At 39.2% G+C, this 26,153-nt stretch overlaps 1 protein-coding gene across 3 annotated transcripts in view; it reads left to right on the top strand.

Moving 5' to 3' along the window:
- Positions 1 to 26,153, top strand: part of TMEM132C (transmembrane protein 132C) — a 207,296-nt gene that overhangs the window by 140,608 nt on the left and 40,535 nt on the right. For all 3 annotated transcript variants that reach the window (XM_030500747.1, XM_030500748.1, XM_030500749.1), the window contains one exon: positions 11,100 to 11,283. In XM_030500747.1, the coding sequence (XP_030356607.1) occupies positions 11,100 to 11,283 (184 nt within the window). The remainder of the gene's footprint in view (positions 1 to 11,099; positions 11,284 to 26,153) is intronic.

The raw sequence follows: 26,153 nt of genomic DNA on the forward strand, positions 1-26,153 counted from the left end.
GCACTCTGCCTGAAAACTGCTGTCCCCTATCAGCTCATTTTAGCTGCAAATACAAACATTCAGTCGTCGTCCAATGATATCTTTAAAAAGTAGCTGAGAAACTTTGATGAACGTTTTGTTTAAAGACAGTTTTTCTACTATAGTAAATATCTTCCATATTTTCCTGCCTTTTCCTTTTATTAAGCAGAACTGTCAGACAGGAGTGCCAAGAAACAATGATCCAGGACTTCTTTTCTCCATGCAAACACATTGAGTCTAGACTAGAAGTCTCCATGCTGCTGGTGACAATGTCTTCATTAGCCATACAGAATGACTTTTTTTGTAACTCCACCCTAACACTGAATTGCTTTTGCTCCACAACTTTCTTTTTTGCTCCAAACCAAAATACTTCTAATTACAAAATTTAGGACTTGCTAAAGGAAAGCAGAACATTAAAAAATGAAAACTTTTTGGATAGAAACTCTGATGATTGCATGTGTAACAGAGCTTTTTAATGTCACAATGGGGTAGAAGTCAATGATAAGTACATAGGGTACCCTGAATACAATAGGTATGAAGAGACAGAAAATTATAAATATCCAGAAGTGAAAGCAAATGGGCTTGCTAGGGAGATGCTGAATTATGCAGAATCCAAACACAGATAGTAGGAGTAATCTCAAATCTATCAGCCTTGACAGTATCCTTTTAAATGACTCCTTAAAAATGTTAATTGCACATCATAGGCACTTCAGCAATGACATTTCTGCCACTGAATGTCATGGGGACATTTTTCCTTTTATTATCCTTGAGCAGGAGAAGTGAACTACCTGAGCTAGCCACCAAATAACTGTATCATGAAATGTAATGGACCTACCTTCAATATTTATGTTGGTTCTGCTTTTAATAAGCTTCTTTTTAAGATTACAATGAGGGAGAGCTGTGTATGTTATTAGGAAAGCAGTGTTGTTAAGCTTTGCTTTATGAACTGTATAATAAAGGTTTGTCCATCAGACTTCCAGAACTACAGATGCTGAACACCCTGGGGTCCATGATATCTGTAAATTTGAATAAAAGCTGGGTTTCTAACTGCAGACTGAACATGTTGGTGATATTTTTGTCTAATTTCTGTAGGATATTCACTAGCAGCAGCTCGCTCCATCATACAGTTTTGTTTTAAACACGCAGAAAGAAGGGGAAGGGAAAACAGACAGGGAAGAAGAAGGGAAAGGGAAAGTGGAATAAAACATCCCAGCCACCACTGCTTGCATTTGAGAATTTTCTACTGTGAACTCAAAATCGAGATTCTTTGTCTAAGATGGCTCTGCAGCTCCCTCTCTCTCTTTACTCTTCTTCAGAGAGAAGACCAAACTTCCTTTTCTATTGCTGTCTAATCTATATTGCTTCTACCTTACTTTATGAAACTTCCCTCCTTATGATAGAGTATTCGGATGTTACTCAGAGTCAGAAGTGCTACCTTACTGTTTATTCCATCTTGGTGGAGTTTTTTGGTTTAAGTCAGTGTGCATCTTATCCTACTTTTCTGGCTTTGGGTTGGGTTTATTTTTCATATCTTCTGAGGGCGGATTTGGTAAACTGCATGCATAATGTACATTGAGGGATATTAAATGTGTGTACTTCCTGGATATCTAAACTTCCTTGTTTTTCTTATGGCCACCGTGTAAGGGCCAGTCTCATGATGCCAAAAGAGTGAGTTGAGGGACGGAAGGTTTAACGTGAGCAACACTTTCTAAACTCCCCCTGCTCTCCTGTCCTTCACACTTCTCATGCAGAGCCTTCATTTTACAGTGCTTGTCACAGTTTTACGTTATAAACCTTCAATGCACTGCAGCAAAGCTATGCCAAGAGATGGTAAAATGTTCCGTTGCAAGTTTGACCTTGCAAGATCATACTGAATAGTTACAGTTTACAGAGATTGTGAAGGAACAAAATGCTGAAACTCAGCATTGTGATGATAACTTTGGGGCATATGTGTTTAGAGTGGACCAGTCTTCACAATTACCCAGAGCAGTGTCCTAAAGTGTACGTATACCTGAAAATAAATAACCAGTAGATCTGAATTAGACTACTATAGCTGACTGTGCTCTCCTGTCACTTTTCACCTATGTCATTCCCATTTACATGGAGTTTCAGCTGAGCTCAATATTTATCCTGCTGTTACTGCTCATACTATCTTTTCCTTAGACTAGTTTGGGTTTCTGCTTTACCCTAATTGTATTTTACTTTAGCATAGTAAAGACCGTGTGAGCAGCATACAACATTAAAGAGAATTTACAAGGAAAGAGCAGGGTTAAAAGAGTATATCATATGTTCTACAAATACTAATAAGGGCAATAATATGGTCTGAGACAGGAGATATGACTTGAGACTGGGGAAAAGGAATATAGTCCTGCTGCAGACTATTCCTAGTGAAGCTTGCAAAAATATATTGACTTTCTGGAAATAAAACTACTTTTCCACCTCCCCCAGGCTGATATTCTCTCGCTCTAGATTGTACACAGTTCTGTTCAATTCTCTGCAGCTTCTAGTCCAAGGGACTCCACACAAACTGAGTTTGCTCTGTGATGAAATTGCAGCTGTTGAGCTTATTTCTCAAAGGATGCAGCTTATTTCAAGGTCTTTTACTCTCTATTCAGGCAGCTTCACAGACATCTAGAAAAGCTCTTCAGCTAAACCGGAGGTCTCTTCAGATAGCTGCCACCAACCAGTTTGCTTCTGATCTGAAAAATCCCATTAACTGCTTTGTGCACTTGAACCCGAAAAGCTGCTATCATGCCCAAATGGAATGTAGGAGAGAGCATGGGGCTCTCACCCAGAAACTTGACTTTTCTTTGCCCCATGGACTTTGTTCATGGGCAGCAAGTTTGAAAAACTACTTTAGTTCACCTTTGGGTTATTTTATTCATCACAATATTCAACACTTACTAATATGTTTGGTTTTTTTCCCTTTATTGTGCCATCACATGTGTGCTTTCTTTCCATCCATTGCCTCTATAAACTGCAGATATTTTATCAGCTTTACATGCCTGGTGAATGGTTAACTTTGTAGGTATATCATACATCTGATTTCCATATGCAGTAAATACATATACATAAACGTGATTTGTCTTGCCACCTGATTCATAATGCAGTTTCATCTTCAGTTTGTTTCAACACAGGTGCAAATGCCTGATACACTTAGCTCTACATGAGCAATACCTGGAGGGATGTTACGCATAGCAATCTGCAGCTGGACTGCATCCGTTCCTTTGATCAATGTGTCATTTGAGGGCATAACAGACCACAAATGCCTGGCACAGCCCAGTATTAGTTACCAGTTATTACAGAAATCAACTGGTCATGTCAACAGCAACTGACACCTCTTCACTGGAAGGGGTAGCCTGTTTGGGGCTACTCCAGTAACCAGACCCAGGAGGCTGAGGCTGTCCAGCTCGTAAATGGATTTAGCAAATGGAGTGCCTTGTTCTGTATTAATTCCGGTGGTACTGTTGCTCATAAATGGAATAAAACATCCATGCCAGATATTTGTAATCAGAAAATCTGTTACATAGACTGTTTTTAAAAAGGTGTTCTCCTGACTCTGCATATGTTTGTTTCACTGGCTGCTCCCAAACTATTAAAGCAAGCAATTAATAGAGAATGATAAAACATGCTTTTGTGTATTTGATCTCCTCTTGCTGCTTTTAGCAGGCTGAAGGAGCCATATAATCTAATGCTGATAATGGGAATGATTCTGACTTCCTTTCTCCATTTGAAAGTACTGGGTTTGGAGTGAATCTCTCTGAAAATCTCTGCTCAGAGTCTCCTTTCCAGTGATGTCCCCTGGAAGATTTTCAGTGCTTACACATTTGCTGTCTCCAAAAGAGGAAAATACTGCTTACTTGCCGTGATTCTGGAGAGATTCCAGCACTGAATGAATACTAAGTAGAAAATGTCCTTCTCAGAGGCAGGAAGAGATGATGAATCACTGTGAAAACTTATTTCTTGACCAATCTGCCAATGTATTTTGTTATCTGAAATTATAATGGAGACATTAGCAGACTAATATCTTGCACAAACTGAATAGGAAATGAAATAAAGGTGGGAGATAATGGTAGCTCAGTACTGGGATTTGCACATAGCCTTTCTACGATGGCACCAGTCTGAAGCAGAGGGTCACATGCCTGCTTCCTTTGGGAAAAGGGAAAAATCAATTTCATCTGCCTTGCGCCTGGATGTGATGTAGTATCAGAGAAGACTAATGAGCCTGCTACCCTGACTGCAGCATTTATTGGTGATTAGTGACTCCAAAAAAATGCTCTGAATAAAATGAAGAAATTGGTGAGTTATTGTAATCCCCAGTCAGGTCTCCTTCCTTTAGGGACGATCTCAGTCAGCTTTCAGCCTGTCCAAGGGAGGAGCATTTCTGTTTTTCTGTACTCTAATTAACAACATGACTTTTGCTGTTTGTTCTAGGATAGCACTGAGATTAGCATCCATGGGCAAGGCTTGTACAGAGAAGTCAGGCATGGCATACTCTTTAATGTCAGTTATGGGGTTTTTTTGAGACTAGAAAAAAAAATTGTTATTGACCTTGTTCAACTGGGAAATAAAGGCACAGAAAGATCAGGCTCTCTCTACCTTATACCACCCAGATAGTGCACATTTTGTCAGCTAAGGATTTCCTGCACAAGTGGGAGCTCTCAGCATAATGCAGCAGTTGAACCATGAGTGGCCTTTTGACTCTTTCCTACATGGCATGTGGTTGAGCCCAGCAGACATCCTGGGGTTCAGGACCAACATGATAAAGGTACCATATTCAGGTGCCTAAAGCAGTAGACAGGCACCAGAGCTTTTTTTTTTTAAAGCTCCACGATACCTAATTCTTATTGATTTTATTTTAGCTGTTAGGATCTGTATCTTCGTGTCTTGCCTGAGGTCATTAAAGGATGCTATAGAAGAGCTGGGAAGTGAAATGAGATTTCCTGTCTCCGTCCAATACCTTAATCAAAAAGCTATGTTTTGTATCACAGCTTATGACAAGAAAGCTAAGAAACCTTATTAACTAATCTAACTCTCATCTGGACTGTATGAAGAAATCAAGTGCAGCATTATATCATCCTTTTGAAGATATACATGTATATTATGTTACTCAAGAGTTTGCTAAGTTGTACCTTGAATATTTTCATTTGAAGACCTTCATAATACTTTCAATGTGGTAGTTTTCCATGAAATTATGTCCTCTCTATCTGTTAATTGCCAAAATAGATCATCCTTTTCTTTCTCCTCTGCTGGTTTTTATGGTTGAAAGATGAAAGCTAGGCTAATACTGCAAAATAAGAAATTTAAACTGCATTTTGTCTCCAGTAGTTGGCATTCTTCTTTAATTACTACATCCTTTCCACAGTTTTCCAACAAGATTAACTTGGTAACAAACAGCTCATATGAAGGACCTGCTGAAAGAAACTTATATTAAGCATTTATATTCCATTTGATCAAGTGTTTCAGAACAAAAATGGTCTCAGTGGTAGATATTACAGCATTTAGCTCCTAGGTAACAGATTCAAAGCCACCTGGGTTGCTAATGACCCACCCATTGGTAGCATTGAGTGCCTGCTATGTAAGCTAATTGATGTAAAGAGCTGCCCACATACTTTCATCATTTTTACAGTTATCATCAGTCACACTTTCCAGATCAGGTTCTGATCTCTTGTATTTTGCTAATTTTTCTTAAATTGCCGTGATTCATCCTGATCTGAGGGTGTGCCCTTCGAAGATGGCCCAGTTATCAAATGTGATTAGGAAAAGGTGCAGGAGGACCAAGAAATTGAAAACAGCAGGAATAGAGGAACATACGCCCTGTACCCCATTATAATCTTTTCCAAGATAAGAATAGGCATTGGTGTATGAAACTAAAGCGGGCTGAAGTACACATTTCTCTGGGGTTCAGTTTGACCATTGGATTTTGATGAGAGTTGGCCTCTGTACATAGTAGTAACACACATCAAGACATTAATTTTAGTGAAGAATAAGATGTGCAGTGTAACTGAGGGATAATGGGGTTTGTCCTCTTTTCAATATTTTATGTCATTTAGTAAGTGCTGATCTTGCATTAAGATGTCGCTGTCAAACTGGATAGCATTAAAGAGGAAAAGAGTTGCTAAATTTTCAGCAGGTCGAAGTGTTCTTGGATCCCTAGGCACTTCCAGTAAAAATCTGTTGGAATAAAGGATGGCTAAAAAATGTTTTTAATCTAGGCTTTTTAAAATTTCTCTTTTGAGAGCCACTGCAATAAATCGAAATTATTGATTTAGCCTGAAGCAGTCCTAAGATTCACTCATTCAAGAGTCGAAACTGCTCTATTACTCAGAGCAATAACCCAACACTTTGAAATCTCTCATCAGAGACTAGTGGTCCACACATGTAGACGGGCATTCAACAAAGATTTCCGTTTGTTTATGGATCTTGCATCAGCTGAGATCTGTGCACTGCTTTTCTTAGTAATTATCTGCCTTCCTCTCCACTGCACCCTGTGAAAGCCTTTGTAGCACTGGGCCTGTGGTTCACTGTTCTGGGCTCAGGTGAGCCCTGACCACGCGTGGCCAGCACAAGCGTTTCAGCATTGACAAGTTTAACGTCATTCCACCTCTTACTAGACATCTGCAGAGAAACAGAATCTATTTTGCGTTCTAGCATCCGTAGTATTACCCACATTATGCGTCTGTCCATGGGCTTACGTGTGGATTGTGTGTCCATAATATCACATTTTAAATCCCCTATGTTGAAGAGAGGTTTAAGTACAGCTTTTGATACAGCCAGTCCTGGGTATCCATATAAGAAAAATCTCCTTCCAAGGGCAAATATTTCTCAAGGCACTGAACATTTGCATGATCCATAAGTAGTTGCAAAGGAATGCTTAATATCATACTCAAAAATATTCTAAAATTAAAAATCCTGGTTAAATTAACAGTAGCTGATATCAAAAGCGTGTGTTCTGTCCATAGAGTTGGCAAGAGCTGCTGAGTTCCATGGCAGTTTCTCCCTCTGTCACTTGTGTTTTGCCTTTTATGCATTTTTTATTATCTTTTCATTAACAGAACATTTCTGTTCCACCTTCTTTTTCTAAAACTGCTCCTCAGAAGCATTCACACAGCTCTGCAGCACAGTTCCTCCTCGTTCTCCTGGGGTAGTAATTTACTGCTAGCCTACGCCAGTAGCAAATTACTAACTCCATCACTAACTTGCTGGCTCAGCCGCTGTAACCAGTAAGTAGCTCCTAATCATTGCCCATCTGCTCCAGCAAAGGAGTAACTACAGGTTCAGTGCTTCTCACTTACGCCTGTGTGCTCAGACCCAGAGCCAGAGTGGCTGTTTAGCAGATCAGAGGGAGTCCTTACTCCCTTGTGCAAGCACATGGTCCAATCTAGCCCTGAATGATTAGCATATTTATAAATTAAAATAAATCCAAGGAGTGAACTGGCCATGGGGAACTCTCAATCCAATAAAATTAGACTCATATATCCACCCCAGAGCAATTCCTTAGAAACCCTGCCTTCATGAAGCTTCATTTGTAATCACTACGTGCTGTGTTCTTTAGAAAAGTTTGATAATTACTTGCTGTTCCAGCAGCTGAGCAGTTCTAAATGTTAGATATTAAGGAATTGCTGTTTCAGTCAGTGAACAAGCTCTGAACATTAAATGTGCTTCATGAGAAGTTTTTTTCTCAGCCATTACACATCTCTGAAGGCATATTTTTTTTCAAGTGGATGCTTTCCCAGCTGTTGATCATCTCTCTGTTTCTTCTGTATGAAGAGAGAAGGAGGAAACTGATGATAGTGTGACATTGTATAAAGGCTTTATTACTATGGAGGGAGATGGGTGCATTACTCGCAAATACAGGCGCTGAAATAATTATGCAGGTGATCCTGAAAAAGTGCCAGTAAAACCTTTATTTTATACCATGCAGAGTTTTGAACATTTTTGTATCGCTTATTTTACAGAAGAAATATTTTAGCCATGTTATACAGAATTCTGTAAAAGAATTTTGGTACCATTTTTTATTTCTCTCCAGCACTACAGCTTGATACACTGGGAAGAAGCAGCCTATCTTTGTCATGGGTCAAAAGGATACTTGCCTGAAAGAGCTCAGTGAGTGGTACTAAGCGCTCGGTGAGAACTGGAAATCCGAATTAAGCAGGTGTTTAGAGGCAGTGTTGTGAAAGGCAATAGCAGTGATTTCTTTCACAGAATAGCTCATCAAAATATGCCTCATGCAGAATGATGTTGGAATTTAAGGTGGATACACTGAGGCCCATTTAAAACTAGAACCAAGTGCTGTGGTTCCTATTTCCATCGATACCAAAATGATGGTCCAGTGATTAACAAGAGATTTGGAAAAACACAGATCAGTTCCTTACCCTGTTCCAGTCTTCCATATGACCTCCTGTGTGTCACATTGCCTCTCCTTCAGCCCCCATGTGCAAAATTGAGATAGCTGTGTCTACAGCAGAATAGAGAAGAAATTTAGGAATGGATGACCCTCAAACCTCATTGAACAGATGGTATATAAATAGAGCATGGACACTAAGTCCCTCATTTTAGTCCTAGAAGATCACACGGTGGCAGATGTAACTGTCAGTGGTGGAAGAGTGATTCTGATAATTCTGCATTTGGGAGGAAGAAAGTCAGTTTATGTCAGACTTGTTTATGGCGGAGTTTAGTGCTTCTTAGAGGTGCAGGCTGTTGTTTGTGGCTCCAGTGAAGATAATATTGCTGAGAGTGCAACTGAGGCAATAGAAGTCAAGTGTGGTTTATATTGCAGTTGTGCAGTTTGCCATGAAGTTCTCCAAATGTGTATGTGTGTGTGTAATAGATGAAAAAATGTTGACATTTTCTGCAATTGCTATAATCAAAGTCTCACAGTTAAGTGTGCTGTGAAATGCATCACACAAACAGGATGCCCAGAGATTTTGTTCTGGGTATTTCCCCTGCGTAGCTCAAAGCCAGGCTCAGGCATGTGCTGAAGGTAAACAGTATGGACAGCTCATGAGCAGAACACTGGGCAACTCTTAGAAATTGTCTGAAGGACCAGGGAAAATTAGGTATGAATCGAGAGCTGGGATCCAGAAGGAAGTGATGAGTCCTCACCTAAGTCAGAGCATCAGGAATCAGCAGGCTGGCTGGAAATGAGCCTCAGCTTCCCACCTAGAGCTCTCATCCTGCCAGGAGAGTTGTGGGGCCTCTGTTGTAAAGCTGCACATTTCACATCTGCTCAGAGCCTATGTAGAGAAGTGTAGACTTCTTGATCAGGAAAACTTGCCTGACATATAGTCTCTCTTAGAACAGCTTTGATATGTGCAAAAATATATTCTCTATTTAGCGTAAGTGAAAGCCCTGAGATAGTCAATCACATGTAAAAACTTTCTGTCAGTTACTAAGCATCAGATCTAGAAATGGTGAAAATAATGGCATTTCAGGTGTCATTAATCTGAGGCATAATGGTGCCTTTAACAGCTAAATGAACACTGTAGCTCAGGTGATTCAGGTATCTTTGCATATAATCATGCTTTCAAATAAATTGCAAAGTTCAATCCAGTATGTATTCATTTTGAGATGTCCCAGAAGCGTGTAAACTACGGTTAGCACAGTTGCCTTGTATTTACAAGCTCTAAGATTTATTTAGTAGGAACTCTTCAAATGGGAATAGGCTGGTCTTGAGTTATGAATTGCTAAACCCATCCATCTATCAAATCACTACACAGAATCACTCTTTAAATGCATGGAGGAAGTAGACCACTATTGCAGATGTGTTCCTATGTCTCTTTTTTTGACACAGCAAGAAAACAGCAAGGAAATAAATTTAAAGCATTAGGCAGTATTAAGACTTTTCAGAGCAAGCCATCCAAATGAAAACCCATAATCAAAATAATAATTATCAGGGGAACGCATTTGCTTTCAAAGTAATCATGCAAAGTAAAGCACAGAATATGTCTTAAGTAATAAAAAATGGTGATTTCTGTTCAGAGGTAAAAAGAAAGTCTAGCACTTGAGGATATAAGTGCTTTGTACATGATCAGTTCTTGATGGATTTTCTCAGAAATGGGCCTTTGTGTATTGTACATAAAAAAAGAGAGAAAATTGAAGCTGTTATATGATGAATGCATCCAAAGGTGTGATGAAGCTGGGATTGGGTTACTGAAGCTAGGAAGATGCCTGTCTTTCTCTTCATTTAAAAAGTACTACAGTGTAGAGTTAGGTTGAAGTAATATTCTGTGAAATACTAAGACTTTCTACACTGTGGAAAGACTTTTGGAAAGTTCCAGAAAAGTCCATGTATAATTTCTGATGCAAATAATTCATTGGGTTTTATGTTTGGGCTTTTTTTAATTAAACTGGCAGATAGTCTGGCCAATTTCTTCCATATATTCTTTTTATTTCTGATAAAGAAATTTCAACATCTCTTTTCATATTTGTTATTCAAATTATCTTATGCCTCCTGACTTCATAGTGTATTTTACCTGCCATAGCTTTGTTCTTTCTAGTTGGTCTCAGCTGTCTGGGTTTATGAATTCCAGAGCTTACCTCTAAGTTTAGACTAATCTTGTCATTTTGCTATTTAATCGTGTTAATATTTTTAAACAGCTTCCATGCAGCATATATGAGCTTCAGTTACGCTGAGTTTCATTGCTAAGGCTTTATATGATTTTGATGGTGGATATATACATAATGTATCTTGGTTTTCTTTTTGGCTGCGCTAATTCTGGGCTCTTCAGTCTTCATGAGCTGCACTGGACTTTGGTTGATTTGGGTCAAATCTACCTTGCAGTTGGGTTGACTCATACTTGCAAAATCATAAAAAACGTGTAATGGAATAAGTATATTTTGCTTTCCTCTGATACAATATTCTGGATTTTATCCCTCCAGATAGTGTTCATAGTAAGAGCAGCTGACTCATTTTGAATAATTCCAGTTTGTATGCTCTGAAGAAGTTGTAGATTGGAAAAGGCCTTGTGTTATATCTGCATATAAATAGCTGCATTTTCCAGTAGCTAATATGATTCACTTCATTTGCCTTCTTCAGTGAAAGTAATAGCTCTTCCCTTTCCCTGTTTTCCTCTTTTCAGAAGTAACAGTTTATTCAATGAGGTCGTGCAGATGAACTTTGAAATAGCCAGTTTCAGCAGCCTCTCTGGAACGCAGCCCATCACCTGGCAGGTGGAATACCCTCGGAAGGGGACAACAGACATAACCTTGTCTGAAATCTTCATCTGCCAGAAGGATCTTGTTGGAATTGTTCCATTGGCAATGGTAAGAAACTGTTTCAGCATGTTGCTCCATCCGATCTGTATGTGGTCTGAGAAGACATATACCAGGCCTCAAAGAGACTGGCAAAGGAGTACTGTCTCCCCTGCCTCTCCATTTTATAGCAGTATAGGACTGCTTGCTAAAATCATTCCCTCATTTAATGGTCTGTACACATCACGTAATTTCAGTTCTTATAAACTTACCACAGAGGAAAGGGATGCTACCACTTTAAAAATCTCTTTCAGACTTTCAAATCCTGAATTTCTGACATCCCTGATTCCCTCCAGGCCACCAGCTGGTAACAAAAACTCAAGTAGATTTACCTTCCCATTTCTAATTGACATTACATGGCTTGAACTTGCAAGCTGTGGAGAAACTTTATAGGGCCTGGAGCACCTTCTGCTAAAGCCTAAGATGCTTGATCCTTAGTAGGCTGAGGAGCCAGCAATTTTGCTGGCTGTTTCCCTAATAGTGTAAGAATCTGTGGCTTTAAGGAAAACAGAAAATAATAATAGGCTCAATAATATATTTAAGAAAAATGTAGTATAGACTTTCATATGGAAAAATGCCTTGGGTTAGATATGTGCTCTGCTCAATGTTGTAGCACCAGTTGTGGGAGACCTACCTCCCTGTGAAATTGTACAGCCTGTCTTTACAAGGTGATTTTTGGAAGCAGTGTCACCTTTTCTTCCTCTGGCCCAGTGAAGATGCAGTTACTTCTGCAAAGCAACTCTGGGGCAGTGGGAGCACTGAGATTTAGTATTTAGGGCCCCCTCAAGAGTGAACAACCTAGGATTATATTCCTGCTCCGAGTCAAACAAACAAGAAATTTCACTGGAGTCTCCAACGTCTCAGGTGCACTGTTAGGGAGGCATCTTATTTTCTGTGGGATTTAGGTACATGCTGGGAACTTTTTCCATGCTCACAGGTGAAGTAGGCACTGAGCATTTATTTTGGAAGTCCTGCCAAAGCTCAGGAAAGGGAGAAGCGCAAATCTGCCTAGAACATCACCAAGTGGCAAGTAATAGAGGAACTGCGCATGCTACCATTAGTCGATGTTAGAGCTCAGGATCTGGAAGAGGAGTTAAACATGTCTCGCTTCTGAATTTTGCCTCTGCTGTGCATAATCTTGGTGGGGGCATTCTGGCAGTCTTTTCTTTGAACAGTGTTCAGTGGTTTGCAGCAGATAATTAGATGAGTATTATTTCCTGGAAGTCCTAGTCTCAGTATATTCTTTCCCTTTGAAGAGTAAAACTGCTGCTCGTATCAAATGAGATCATGCCCATCAATTTCCTGATCCAAAGTCTGTTAAGTCAGCAGAAAGCCTGTGCTACATTGTAGATCTGAGAGGGAAATAATTGTCTTCATTACCTGTGGAGTTGAACAGGGAATACATATTTGAGCATCTGTCCTCTACAGACTTGAGAACATGCATAAGGAAGGCTTTTCTGGTCAGACGTTATTTTGAGATAGGTGCCTTCCAGTACCAAATGATCGACTCCTGTCTACTGGCAGACTTAACATCTTCTTCTCCATATTCCATAGCCGAGGGAATCAAGATTATTTACTTTTTTTAGTATCTCCTATCAGGATGTAATGCTTTCGCACTTGCATAGAAGGTTCAAGATTTACTTGCAGACTTGTGTCTATTCTAGAATAAAATTCTCCTACATACATGGGCTCCTTTAAGAACTGGAGGTCTAAATGAATTAATTTAGCATTGTTTAAGTCCTGTAAGGTAAGATCCTTTATTCCCAACAGAGGTACCATTAGGCCCCCTGGGTTGTGCAAAGGGTTCAACTACTGAAATCATTAAACCTTTCTCTTCGCAAAGCTTTCTTGCGTTTGTTTATCTCATTTCTGTACCTTGTGATAACACTTGGCTGGAGCCAAAATATACTGTGTTAACAGAATCCAGTCAGATGGGATACTAATGCAAAATTGGCTTTGCTAGCAGGATATTAGTAGATAAAGGGAATTTTCAGAGTTTTCTGTTAGCTAACACGGCATATCCAGCCAGGGTGCTTTCTTCATTTAGGCATTAATCTCTGGCTGAGCTGCTTACCTGGCAGTTCTCCTGTTCAGAAACAAGAGTCACACTGAAAAGAGAGAGGGTGATACTGTATCTGAAAAGAAGTCAGACTACAGTTTTTATCTCAACTACACACTGTAAAGCAACAGCACATTATTTTGCACAGAAATTAGATCTCAGCGTTTATCAGCAAGTGTGTTTCATAATCCTCTAGAGGGTAAAGTAGATTTGTTGATTTAAGCAGGGAGTGTTCCTACAGCAAAACTGCTAACATCAAAAGTAAGATCTGATACTCACAATTTTTAAACGTGGCCAAATAAAGGGAAAGAAGGAGCTGCTCAGAGATATTGTACTATATTGGGATAGAGGGATCTGATTGAGTCTCTTGCCATTGGCCTGACGGGTATCCTACTCAGTCTTTTGAGGATGAAAGCAGCAAATGTTTGCTTGGTTTGAGTATAACATAAAGGTTGTCTCTGGCTCTCAAAGTAAAGCGTGTCTCTTGTGAGCCATTCCAAGCTTATGAAGCTTGAAAGATCGTGTATCTTTTACTGCCCTATGCCTGATTACATTACAAAAAAGTAGTAAGATGAAAAACAAGTGGGTCTTCAAAAGGTTAGTGCAATTGTTGCTACAGTATTTTGGAATGAAAGATATTAGAGAATTGACATTGTCAGTGAGAAGTGAAGCTGGAATTTTATAAGAGCCTTACTTGGATCAGTGGAGCAAGTGATAGGATGCAGCTGCTGAAGTATCAATGGGAATGTATCATACAGTCAAAAGAGAGGGTTTTAGTAAAATCTGTATTCTGTGTTCCCAACTACTACACTAAATAGTGTATACAAGAAACAACAATGCATTGATGCTACTACAACGAACACTGTGAAATAAAAGGAGCAAGAGATATTGAAACTACTGGGTGGAAAATAAGTGTAATAACTTCTTGCCAGGAAAAAAAAACAACAGGTGTACACTTGAGGTAAGTATATTTTTTTCCTGAGCTCGGAAGTTAATCAGTCTGAGTAATTTTGGAGGACATTTCACCCTTCAAGGTATTTAGGGAGAAAAATGAGATAGAAAAGTTAGAAAAATGTAATTCTAACTGATTCTGTTGCTTCCTAACTGCTAATATTTTAGTTAAGTAAGTACTGTGGGGAGTGATGTATCAAAAATAGATCCTAGTCAGACATATGTAGTACTCTCACTACCAAACTCCTGAGTATGGCACTTGGTGCAACCATCCACTCAGTATCTCTTTCATGTAGGGTGTTTCAGATTCTATGTGTCTCACTCAAAGTACAGATCTAAAAGATTAGATTTATGTGTTATATTTCCATCACTGACTAGCAATAATTAGCTGAGGCAAGATTTGTAAAGAGGTAATGTCATTTATTAGACCATCTGATACACATGGAGAAAGATGGGTGCTCTTTCAGGCACACAGTCCCTCCTACAGATTGCTTGACTCACTTAAATCATAGCAGGTGTGAGATACAACAGCTACAGAAACTGAGGATAGTAAAATTCATCACGTATGAGAGTTAAATAAGAAAATAAGAAGATTTCTTGAGGCAAAATGGAAAATATATCCCACTGTCTGCTGGCAGGAAAAATCTACCCCAAAGATTTAATCTTCCAATAGAGAAAATCTACTGTCTGAGTTGTGCCCTGTTCTGGCATTTTTTAGTTCCTGTTACTTGCTGCAGGATCAATTAGGAAAGTGCTTTCATAGGAACTTAATTAATCGTCTGCTAAGCTGCTTTTGAAAACCTCCTCAATTAATCACAAGCAACTCAGAACTTGCCAGTTAAGGTGTACAAGGCAGGTTAACTTGCTTTCCACATGTTCCTCAAGTTTCTATCCTGTCACAAGCAGTGTAGCCAACTGTATTGATTTTACCACTTGACTAGATTAAAAAACATACCCAAAATTGTTCACCTTTATAGCACGTGCACACACACAAATCCCACTGAAGAAGTCTGTATGTTTGTGTCCAACACGAGACCGTGTTTGAGGAAATTTAGCAAGAAATTCCATGCTTTAAATGGATAATACATATTTTTAATACTATGAAATTTTGCTTTGGCATAGAACAAGATAGAATACCTATGTGTAAGTTCATTGTTTGATGCCAGGAAGATACATTAATATTAAAGGATAACTCCTTCATGGGAGCAAGATGGGGAATCAATGGTTGAATATTTATGCAAGACCATCTGGGTCCCTGTATATAAAACTGAAGTAGTAGTCCTTCAAACAAGTGCTTGGTTTCCATGTACCTTTCTTTATATTCAGAACTCAGTGTATTGACAGTTCTGCTGCAGAAGTGAGCGAATGCCATGAAAGATGCAGAGCTGTGACTCAGCCAAAACAGTTTTTGGACATTTTTATGTATGCTTGTTAACTTGCTTTCCATTAAAACACAGAGGATCAAATATTTAGCTCCCAAAGCAATGTTTGTTTTATATACACATTTGTTTATCCTACTCCCTAAGGTAAAGATTTTTTAAGGTATTTCATTGTAATGAAGTCCCTGTAATACCGTTTTAAAATACAGACCTAAATAAATAGTTTTTATCCCTGCACACTCTTGACTTCCCACTGTAAAGCTCTATCTGTTTCAAGGTCACAGAGGTGCAAAATTCTCGCTCCTGTTAATCTTTCAATCTCGAATTAAGCAGGGTGCAACAGGCACTGGGAGCATTCCAGAAGATAAAAGCTGAGGCTATGTAAACCCATCCATTTCCTGATTTGCTTATCACAAACAAACAAACAGATAGCCTACATGTCAGCTTTTCAGCTGACAGGTATTGTGTCAGATAATTGAATTATGAATCGCATCAAATAAACACTGTGAGTTGAAGGAAACTTATTTGATGTAAAACTATGCTATTATTATTAATAACTGGGACAATTTAAATGAACTGTGAAGCCCTAAATAATACCATGAAGTCAAGAGGTTTTATAGTTCAGTTACAAGACAGAGTGCTCTGCATGAAAGACCAGAGTTCCAATCTTCTGATGTTACGGGAGAAGCAGTAACCGAGATCACTTATATACCTACAGTTTCCATCATGGCAGGTTGCAGTTGTTTAAATAAGGATAGCATTCCTTCCTTCAGTTTTATGGTGGTTGGAATTTCACTAAAGTTTGTGTCATTGCACTATATTTATACCAGATGAACTCAGGATCCTGCACACCTGCTTATAAATTGGCTGCCTCACATAGTGCGTTGAGCTGTGACTAGCAATGTTTATTGATTAATCTTATCTGTTAAGAATTGGCTTTTTTGTTGTCTGCCCATCAGGAAACAAAAGCAAAAAAAAAAAAAAAAAAAAAACTGTTGTTCATTGATCTTTAAGTGGTCAGAAGATGCAGACAACATAAAGAATTCAATATGGCTCAATTTAACAGTGCCTTAAGTCCCACTCATCATTTCCACAACCCCCGCGCTTTTGCTTCTAGCTTCTGTTTTCCTTTTCTTTACTACAGTCGCACTTAGTCCTACCTTTCGCAGGAAATGAGAATGGATCAATAAGGCTATCTCAGCTGGCTGGAATTAATTTTTCCATTGGATCGAGTTGTATGTCATTTTCTGTGCAGCACAACAGTATGTATAATTTCCTCTTCCAGCATCCTTCATATCTGACAATGCTGTTGAATGGATTATTCTGAGATTTTTAAAGTGCTGAGGAGAGCTGGGGTCAGCTAGCTTCCAGATTTTTAAAGATCCCTGCCATATAGAAAACTTTGGGGTTTCTTTGCTGATTTTCCTGCCTGTAGTAGAGAGATATTAATGTGAACCTTAATATATATGCTTCTCAGCCTTGTTGGGAGAGAATTCCTGCAAACCAAACACAAAATTACAGAACAGTGATAATGTGCATGAGACAGCCAGCAACTCGGTTATTGGATGCTTAGTGTTGTGGTAATACCTAAATGCTCCCCTTGAAGAGGAGTGTCTCACAGCACTAAATGCTGCACAGACAGATGACAGACAAGTCAGAAACCTCTAGAAAATTCTCAGTCTGCAAACCAAGCTGATCAAAGTCAAGGCATTGTTCAAGGCTGGATGAAGCTGAGCTCCATGAATGGGAAAGAAGGGACAGCTCAGCTGACACTGGAGCACAGGATCCCACATAGCGGGCATAGTTATATGAGATCCCCCAGCCGGTCCATGCTTGATGCTGATCACTTGTGCGTGTTAGCAGGGTACTGTTGTGGGCTCTTCCTTCTGACAGCGTGGCACAGTGCAGGGCTGCATGGAGATAGCCAGGTGCTTCCATGCTGATTCTCAGCACTGCAAGTTAGCCTGAGTCAAGTCCACGTTCTGCTGCAGATAATTTTGGTATTGGTTCATGGCACTGCATTGTCTGGAGATTCTTTTGTCCTTGTGATTTCTTGGGCAGGATTTTGGACTGCTTTAAGTATTGGTTCAGGTTTGTGACACTGCTCCATCAGAAGAAGACATCTTAAATAACAAGTTTATATTTGAAATGACAGCTGATTAAAATTGTCATTGTCTAACATAACCACAAAGGCAACTTCACAGCTGCCACACACGTGAGCAGAGCCCATGAGGAGCCATAATAACGAGCCAGCAGAAAGCGAGCTCTGGACCCAGATGATAGTGCTTGAGAGGGACATTTCAGGGCTGTGTGTTTTGATGCTGTAGCTGTTAAGGACTGTATTCACCCTGTGTGCTCTCTCCTGCTGCCTTCACTGCCAGATCAGATGGAGGAGGACAGAGAACACTTCTCAGCAGGAGCAGAGACCAGTTTCGGAGGCTATCTATTTTGATATTCTGCAAAAGTTTGCAGCTGAAACAGAACTGGAATTTCAAGGCAGAGAAGTTACCAATTTGTAAGACTGTAGTGTACGTTAAGCAGTTCAGACTTTGACCATGGCCAGCAATGGGGCAAATGCTGTACCTGATTCCGAACCTCCCACAGCACCGTACTTCTGCTGTGAAGGACTTGAAGGGAGGTGGAAGAACATTGACGACTTTGTGCATGAGGCGCTGGCAAAACTGGAAGGGGAATTGAACTCAGCAGTCTCAGTTGCTGGATTATGCCCTGTCTTATGGAAGGTTACTTACGGAAGACCTAGTTTTCATCTGAACTAGTGCTTTCTCTTTAGCTTTAGCTAACAATCAGTTGTCTTAACTGATAAATATAAGTCCAGGCACTGCCCAAACTTATTCCAGACAACAAACATTTGTTTACACTAAATAGTAAATGGTTTCCACGTTCGCATGCTGTCACTTAGAAGAGTGACAGGCTGAACCACATCTACCAGAGCAGACCAGGTATGTTTGCAAACAGCCAGCTTGAGCATTAAGTGGGTTAGCTGTGACTTATGCTGAAGAACAGGAGCAGTTTCTCGTAGTTGGCAGCTTCTAATGATGATTTTGATCCATAAAGAATTTCCCTATTTCTGGGGATTACCTCATTTTTCACAATCAAGTGAAATACTCACCTAGCAGAATCAGGAATTGTTTAGGCTGGACTCTTAATTAATGAGGTTCTGAGGTGCTGCAGCTTGGACAGTGAACCTGTCTAGACAACACGAAGGTGCTTTACTCTAATGGAAGATAATGAGTGAGCATGGGGAAAATAAAAATCACCAGGACTTTTATAAGCCTCAGTGTTATAATGAGCTGCCTCAAGCATTAAGAAGCTAGCAACTTTTCACCTTCAGTTTGCTATAGATGCATGTTTGCCTTACCCTGCTTTCCGTTTACGTTCTGTTAGCCAGCCAGACTCTCATCACGGAGGATGTTTGTCATGGAATTCATTAGGACACTAATTCAAACTCAGCAGTTCTGCTTGAGGGAGATAAAACACTAAAAGTTAGGACAGGGCTCAGTACAGTCCTGGAGAGAAAGCTAGCACTGTGCTTCTGGCTCTTTCTCTTTGTGTAGCAGCTGCTATAAGGACATGGGGAGCAGCAGTGGCAATGGGATTTGAACTGTTCATTATCCCAGCACCAAAAGGGTACAAAGAGTGTACCAGAGCTTGGACTATTAACAGAGTCTACTTTGCTAAGCTAGAGAGGCTGTGTTCAGAGGTCTTTCTGCAGTGCCTGAGCTCCCCAGATTGATGCACATATGCTAAATGAATTAACAGACCAAAACTTCCACACTGTGGCAGCGCCCCATTGCTGTGGTGTGTGCTTTAGACCATAGTTAAACTGCAGGGCCTGGCAATGTGAATCAGCACAGACTGTGAGCCTATCAAGATTGGTTTTCCACTCAGAAACAAATCATGCCTGATATTTAAAGCACCAGCACCATAGCATGAGCATCAGCAAGCCAGCACATTGGTGAGAGAGGGAATTTCAGCAGCAAATGGAACCAGAAGTAGCACTGACATTAATCAGGTCTTAGTCATCTGATTTGTCCTCTGTATTTTTTTCTCTAGCAAAGCTGATTGTCTTTCTGCAAGATTTGTTACCTCACAGAACAATAATCTAGGCTGTAATGATGTAATTGATGGCTGTAATTTGCTTTTGGAAATCCTCTATTACTGAAAAATAGCAACAGCACAGTTTTACTAATTACAGTAGTTGAGTATTGAATGGTGACTGCAACTGCCAGGATTAGTGACTATGTTGTACTCTGCTCTCCAAGGCCCTATAGGACCAGAGCTGTGAATGTTTTGGAGGTGGTAGAATTAGTATTTCGATTAAACTAAATAAGTGTAAAAAAGTAATTCAAGTTCACTGGAGAGTTCGAGAAAATGATAGAGGGAAACATTAGCCTTTAAATTCCATATTGGAAAATCACATCAGTGTGTGTGTAACTACACCACATAATGTGCTTACGGGGAATATGGTTCTGCAGTGTAGCCTGTTTATCTATACCTTCTACCCCAAACTACTTTTGACAGTTCAAACCTTCAGGTTCCTTATTGAGTTCTACTCTCAATATGCCATTGCAGGGAGAACTACTTGATCTCTTCTTTTTCTTTAATGTGGAAATTTTTTACCTTGGCGTAACACTTCTATTTTCATTTTCATAAACCAGATTTTACCAGGGTTTAGCTGGGGAAAGAGCATGGGAACAAAATCACCTTGTGTGAGTTAAAGGTGAATTCCTTTCCTTTTATGTCCTGAAACAGTGCACAACTGAATGAAATCCAAAAGGCTTGCTATAACCTCTTCGTGATCTTGAGTTCTCATTTTGGAGAGCTAACAGAAGGTAGAAGGCCTCCTGCTGCATATATTATGTCAGTAGAAGAAAGTAAAGCGATCAGTCTAAGACCTGGATGTACTTTGGAATCATCTTGTATAGGGTACTACGCATCTGTCTGCCAATACCAAGAAGTTTTTATATGGCTTGAAGCTTCAATTGAGCCAGCAGAGAAGACTATGTTTTAGATGCTGGATCTGGGACAAAATGTCAATTGCAGGCATTGAAAAGCAGTGACTAACAGTGGAGCTGCCAGCTGGCACGAGGTATCCTGCGGCATATGTTTTAAGAATGCCTGGAAGCTTCAGGAGTGAGCTTCGTGTGGTAATAAATAAGTCATTTGAGACTCAGTAATTCCTCCTCACTGCTCTTACCTCATTCAAATTATGGACTGCTCATTAAGCACTGGGAGACTCCGATACGCAAAAATAGGAATTGTCTGATGGACCGGGAGCCACATGTCTGGAGTTAGTTTCTCCTCTTTTGAATCTTTGGCAATACTCAGGTCCACAGCAGTTCACTCATCTTTACAATGGGCACAGTAGTTAGTATTTCCAAAGTTATTTGGCTTACAGGATCATTCTGTGCTGCTGATTCTTTAAAAAGGACTATTCCCTGCTTAAACATGAATGCTAGTCTCCCCTACTCAATACTGGCAATGTTGTTCTAGAAGAGTAAAAATGTTGTCTAGAAGAGTAAAAATGTAAGTGAAGCAAGGTTTGTGGCTAGAGGTAATGTCTTTTATTAGGCTATCCAATAGAGTTAGAAAAAGCAGCCAGGCTTTCAAGCACACAGATTTTTTTTCAAGGCCCTTTCAGTGTTGTAAGTTGCTGTGAGATGTTCAGATAAAGATAATGGTCACTGTGGTTGCTCCAGGTTATACTAGAAAATAAAATACTGCTTTAAACAAATGGATTTGATCCCTTTGTCCTTCATATTACTGACTTACTTATACAATGATCATAACAACCTATTTCAAGGATGTTTCTTTAGCCACAACCCTCTAGCCAGCATGATCTTGCAAAGCAACCCCTGAAGGTAAAACATATTTTTTCTTGAGTAAGGAGGAAGTGATTTAATCTGTGGTTATATATACCTTATATATTTACTTTGCCGCCTTCTAGATATATGCTGGGTTTAGTTCCTATATATTATAAGGCCCACTAGCTTGTTAGACATGCGTCTGATCAATAATTTAATTTTCCTGTGTCACTCTCTCATCTTTTTAACTGTACTAAGTTTCTGATGTCTGTACAGCATCTGCTCTCATTAATGTAATAAGCTTGTTCCTGCCCTCTATGTGCTTTGCTTACGCAGACCTGCTATGAAGTCAGTGAAATCAATAACATTCTAGCAAGGGTAGGAAATAATAATGACTATTTTCTGTATTTTTATTACTACTTCTCCATAGCAGACCCTAAGAATCTTTGTTGTGTCTTTCTTACACATTTTGCTTATCAAAAATTAAAACTCTACTCCCAAAATAAGAAAAGAGCAAGAAGAAATTTTCTCTGCCTGATTTGAAAGTAGACTAAATTAAATCAAAATCAAGTAGCAGAAGCTGCCTGCTTCACCTCCACTGTTGTTTAAATAGTTCTGATATCCACAAACTTGAGCTGAGTGCTCATCTGCACTCTACAGCCAAAAACTGAGGACCTTACAGAGCTTGTAGAAGATGAATACTGCCTATTAGAAGGAGAAAGTAACTCATTAATAATCCATGACATATTAATCTACACAAATAAAACAAGTTCACAAGCCTCCACAGCACCATAAAAATCATCTGTGTATCATGTGCGGTACCCCAGTTTCTTAAAAAAAAGAAATTGTCCTTGGGACTTAATCCTTAAAGTCCATAAAGCGTTTAAAATTGCTTCACCTACAGACTGTATAGGTGCACACACTGCATGCCACCCCACACAGTGAGCAGTACTGTGCCATTCCCTTGAAACAATGAGGCTAGATAAGATTTTACTTCGATTTTCTGAACTGAACAGTTTATTCATCATCAGTGTAGGCTTGTAGCACTATATAAAACTTGGTTCAACTTTGATAGAATCTGGGGAGTCCACCTGAAATTCGAGGAGTAGGCACCATATTTTCATTGAGTTTCTACTTCCGCTGTAAGCAAATGGAGTAAGGACAGTTGCCCCTCTGTAAATGAGAAGCACAAAGAAGGCAGATTGGAAACTGAACTTGCACAAGTTAATCCGCGGAGAAGGAAGAAGGCGGTGATCCGGGTGTCTAATTCCATTAAAGATGCTATAGAGTCTGAGCCATGCATCCAGAACTACCAGGTATGACACAGGACCTACAGGAGACCTGTACCCTTACAGAAGAGCATCTGGAGGCCAGGCATGATACCTCAGAGCATGTAAATGGCACTCTGTTCATGTGCACTTCAATCTTTTCCCAGAACCGCAAATTGTGAATTGAATCTGTTGTGAAGCACATCCCTAAAAATTCATCTATGTGGATCTCTTTAGCATATAGTTTAATTTATCAAACTATGCTTCCTTGACAGCTTTTACTGCTACTGATGAACAATGCAGCACTACAAACTGAAACAAGTAAAAAGTGTACAGAACTATTCGTAAACATCAGACCCTCACTGTAAGGCTTCTTTAAGCTTTTCTTGACTCCCATCATTCAGAAACCACTTTAAGATTTCCATCTCTGCTGCCCAGCGTGACTTTGTGCTGCCGTTGTGCACTACGTCTCTACAGGCTCCACCAGTGCCAGTGATGATGCTGGTTTCATACTGACCACAGTGAACATCTGCAACATGCTAAGGGATAAACAACAACAAAAGTATCAGTGTGATCCAGATCACCACTAAGTGGTGGAAAACCCTTTGTATCTGTCATATCTTATTAGCATAACAGCCAATTAAATCAATCTGGTTTTTCTGAGGATAGAAATGAGTTATATATAAAATGAAAAGTACTTCCCTTGTCGGCCTATAATCAAGTATGTGGCTTCTATTAACATGAAATGTTTCCAAATCTCATTTCTGTTATCATTGTGTATGTATTTGTGTGCATATAGATTACTCACATATATACATGTAGTGTGTAATTGTGTGTGCATCCATGCGTATGTCCTAATATGCTTGTATATTTTTGATCTGCAACTGTCTATTGATTACAGCTATTACAGCAATATTATTACAGATATATAGCCAACTATATAACAGGGCCGCAGATTTAATTGAAATGAACATGGGAAGAATTTCAAATTGCTAATGAAAATTGCCTTTTTACTACCAGTTATATTCCCACAGTCATCACAGACAGGAGACATCACCAGAGCTATGCTGGTTCCGCCTAATGGTGGAGCAAACCCAATTTAACTGGGGGTCCATTTCCAAATAACTTCCTTGGACTCATGAAAAGTAAATGACTGACTGATCTTGAGCCCAGAAAATCCCCTTGAATTGACAAATTTCACATATTAGTCCTTTTGCAACAAAAGAGAACTGTAAGCCATGAAATTATTTCAGCAAGAAAATATTATACAGCTCCATCCATGGCTGCTTAAGCATCCATGAACTATTCCATTACAAGATCACCAGGTGGCTATTGCCTTTCTCTCCCATTCAGGCTTTACCAATATTCCCACTCCCAGCTGTGATAAACTTAATAGGACCGTTCAGCACTGGAGAAAACATGAGAGGTGTTCATCATAGCTGAAGGCTTTCTCGGTCAATTATTCCTTAGATGTTTCAGTAAATGAAAAGCTATTTTTGTGATTACAAAGGATAGAATGTGTTGCAGTTTCTGAGGCCATTTTATTGACATAGCTTTTGGTATCTGTAGCAAATATTTATCCTTTCCTGGGAATGTTGTAAGTATCTACAGTCACTGAACTAATAGTCTTAATATGTTTCTCTCGATTTTTCAAGCACGTGGCTACTCTTCTAAGAGTGCTTGTTAGTTAAAAGATGATTCATATGACTGCGTATTGTAGATGTCGTATGTCTACTGCAGATGAAAATGTATAATTTATGCACTGCATAAATGTATAAACAAATTAGTTTTCAAGAGAACTTAGGACAGTTTATTTCTTGTCTTCATCAGGTGTCAATGTATTCATAAGTATCTGTAAGTATACTTATATCCATAAGTAGCAATGCTCTGAAGCAACAGCAGTGGTGGTTCTCAAGTATATCTGTCTCAGAATAAGGGCTTTTAACCTGTCACTTTACAGTTTTTCATCTATTTGCATTTTATATGCTCCAAATAACTGATAGTGATGCTGGAGTTGGAATATCTCAGGTAATCACTCACTTTTCAATCCATAACTACAATTTTTGCTCTCTAGATAATGTGTTTCCTATGTAAGTGCTTTCATTTCTAAGTCAATTTAGCCAAATAGTGAAAGTAAGGAATGAAATTTCACAAAGAGGAGCAGGTAGTTTCCTGTGTTACACATATGCATATTTAAAAAATATAAGGTTTTTTGTTTCATGTATGTCTAGGTATACAGAAATAAAATGTGGGCTTCTGCTTCCCATCTGCTCCAGTCACCTTTATGTCCTTATTCTGTATTTTAAGTGGTTATAGAAAGATAAAATGTGGGCTCCTGCTTCCTGTCTCCTGCAGTGGTCCTTAAAACTTTTCCTACATTTTAAGTGGTTCCAGAATTGTTCATTTTGAAGTCACTTTCAGTTACAGACTCTTCCTGCACCCAGCAGGAAACACCATCTTTCTTTGAAAATACATATTGGCCACTGGATCCTGACAGATCTGCTCTAGTCAACAGGAAATAGAGACAGATTTAACATAATACCTGAGCTGTTCCTAATTGAATTTAGTGTTCTAGCTTCTACGAAACAGAGAGGCCCCCAGCCAGAGGCTCAGTCACTGTTGATACACATTGATCACGACAGACACTTAAAAAAGACAAACTATGCACATTTACTGCTTTTAAGATGGTAAAGGAAGACACAAGCATGAAAATGTTCAGTTGATTTTATTTCATGTCCTTACTAATTTGCATTTTCCATCACCTAGGGGGTTAGATTATCTGATAAGATTTCTTGTTGGAGTAATTTAGGGTGGTTTGAAGTTATTTCTTGAGGACTTGACTCATTCAAAGTGTTGAATACATCAACACTTTGAATGTTGATGGTATAATCAACCAATTATACCTGATGCAGGTATAATACATCATCATGTGTGAGCTAAGCATGTTACTCTGCTTGGTTCAAGCAGGGTAGCAGTTCTTGTGACAGGTGGAAGAAGGAATTTCGGACACTCTATTTGCTGTCTTCAGTCTTGGGAATCTGCCTGACATCTCTTTCCTTGCAGAAGGCTTGCTGGTTGTTGCTGCTGTAGGGAATGTCTCTCACAATTTAGGTGGCTGGATCTGCTAAGCTCCTTCATGGATGCTCTCTGTAGGAAAAGGACCATGTGTTTCTCATTCCACCTTGCTTTATGCTAGGTAAAGACAGGTTTTAAGATAAGACAAAACAAAGGGTTTATTTATGAAATAATTAAAACAGCCATAAGGGATCAAATCAAGACCCATTTAGCCAAAATGGTATTTGAGAGTCCATATTTTATAAATAAAAGCAATTTGATTTTTTATTTTGGTTTTCTTACATATACATGTGTGTGTGTATATATATACACACATATATAACAT

The sequence above is a fragment of the Strigops habroptila genome, chromosome 11, assembly GCF_004027225.2.
Source record: "Strigops habroptila isolate Jane chromosome 11, bStrHab1.2.pri, whole genome shotgun sequence".
In the NCBI taxonomy this organism is placed as follows: Eukaryota; Metazoa; Chordata; class Aves; order Psittaciformes; family Psittacidae; genus Strigops; species Strigops habroptila.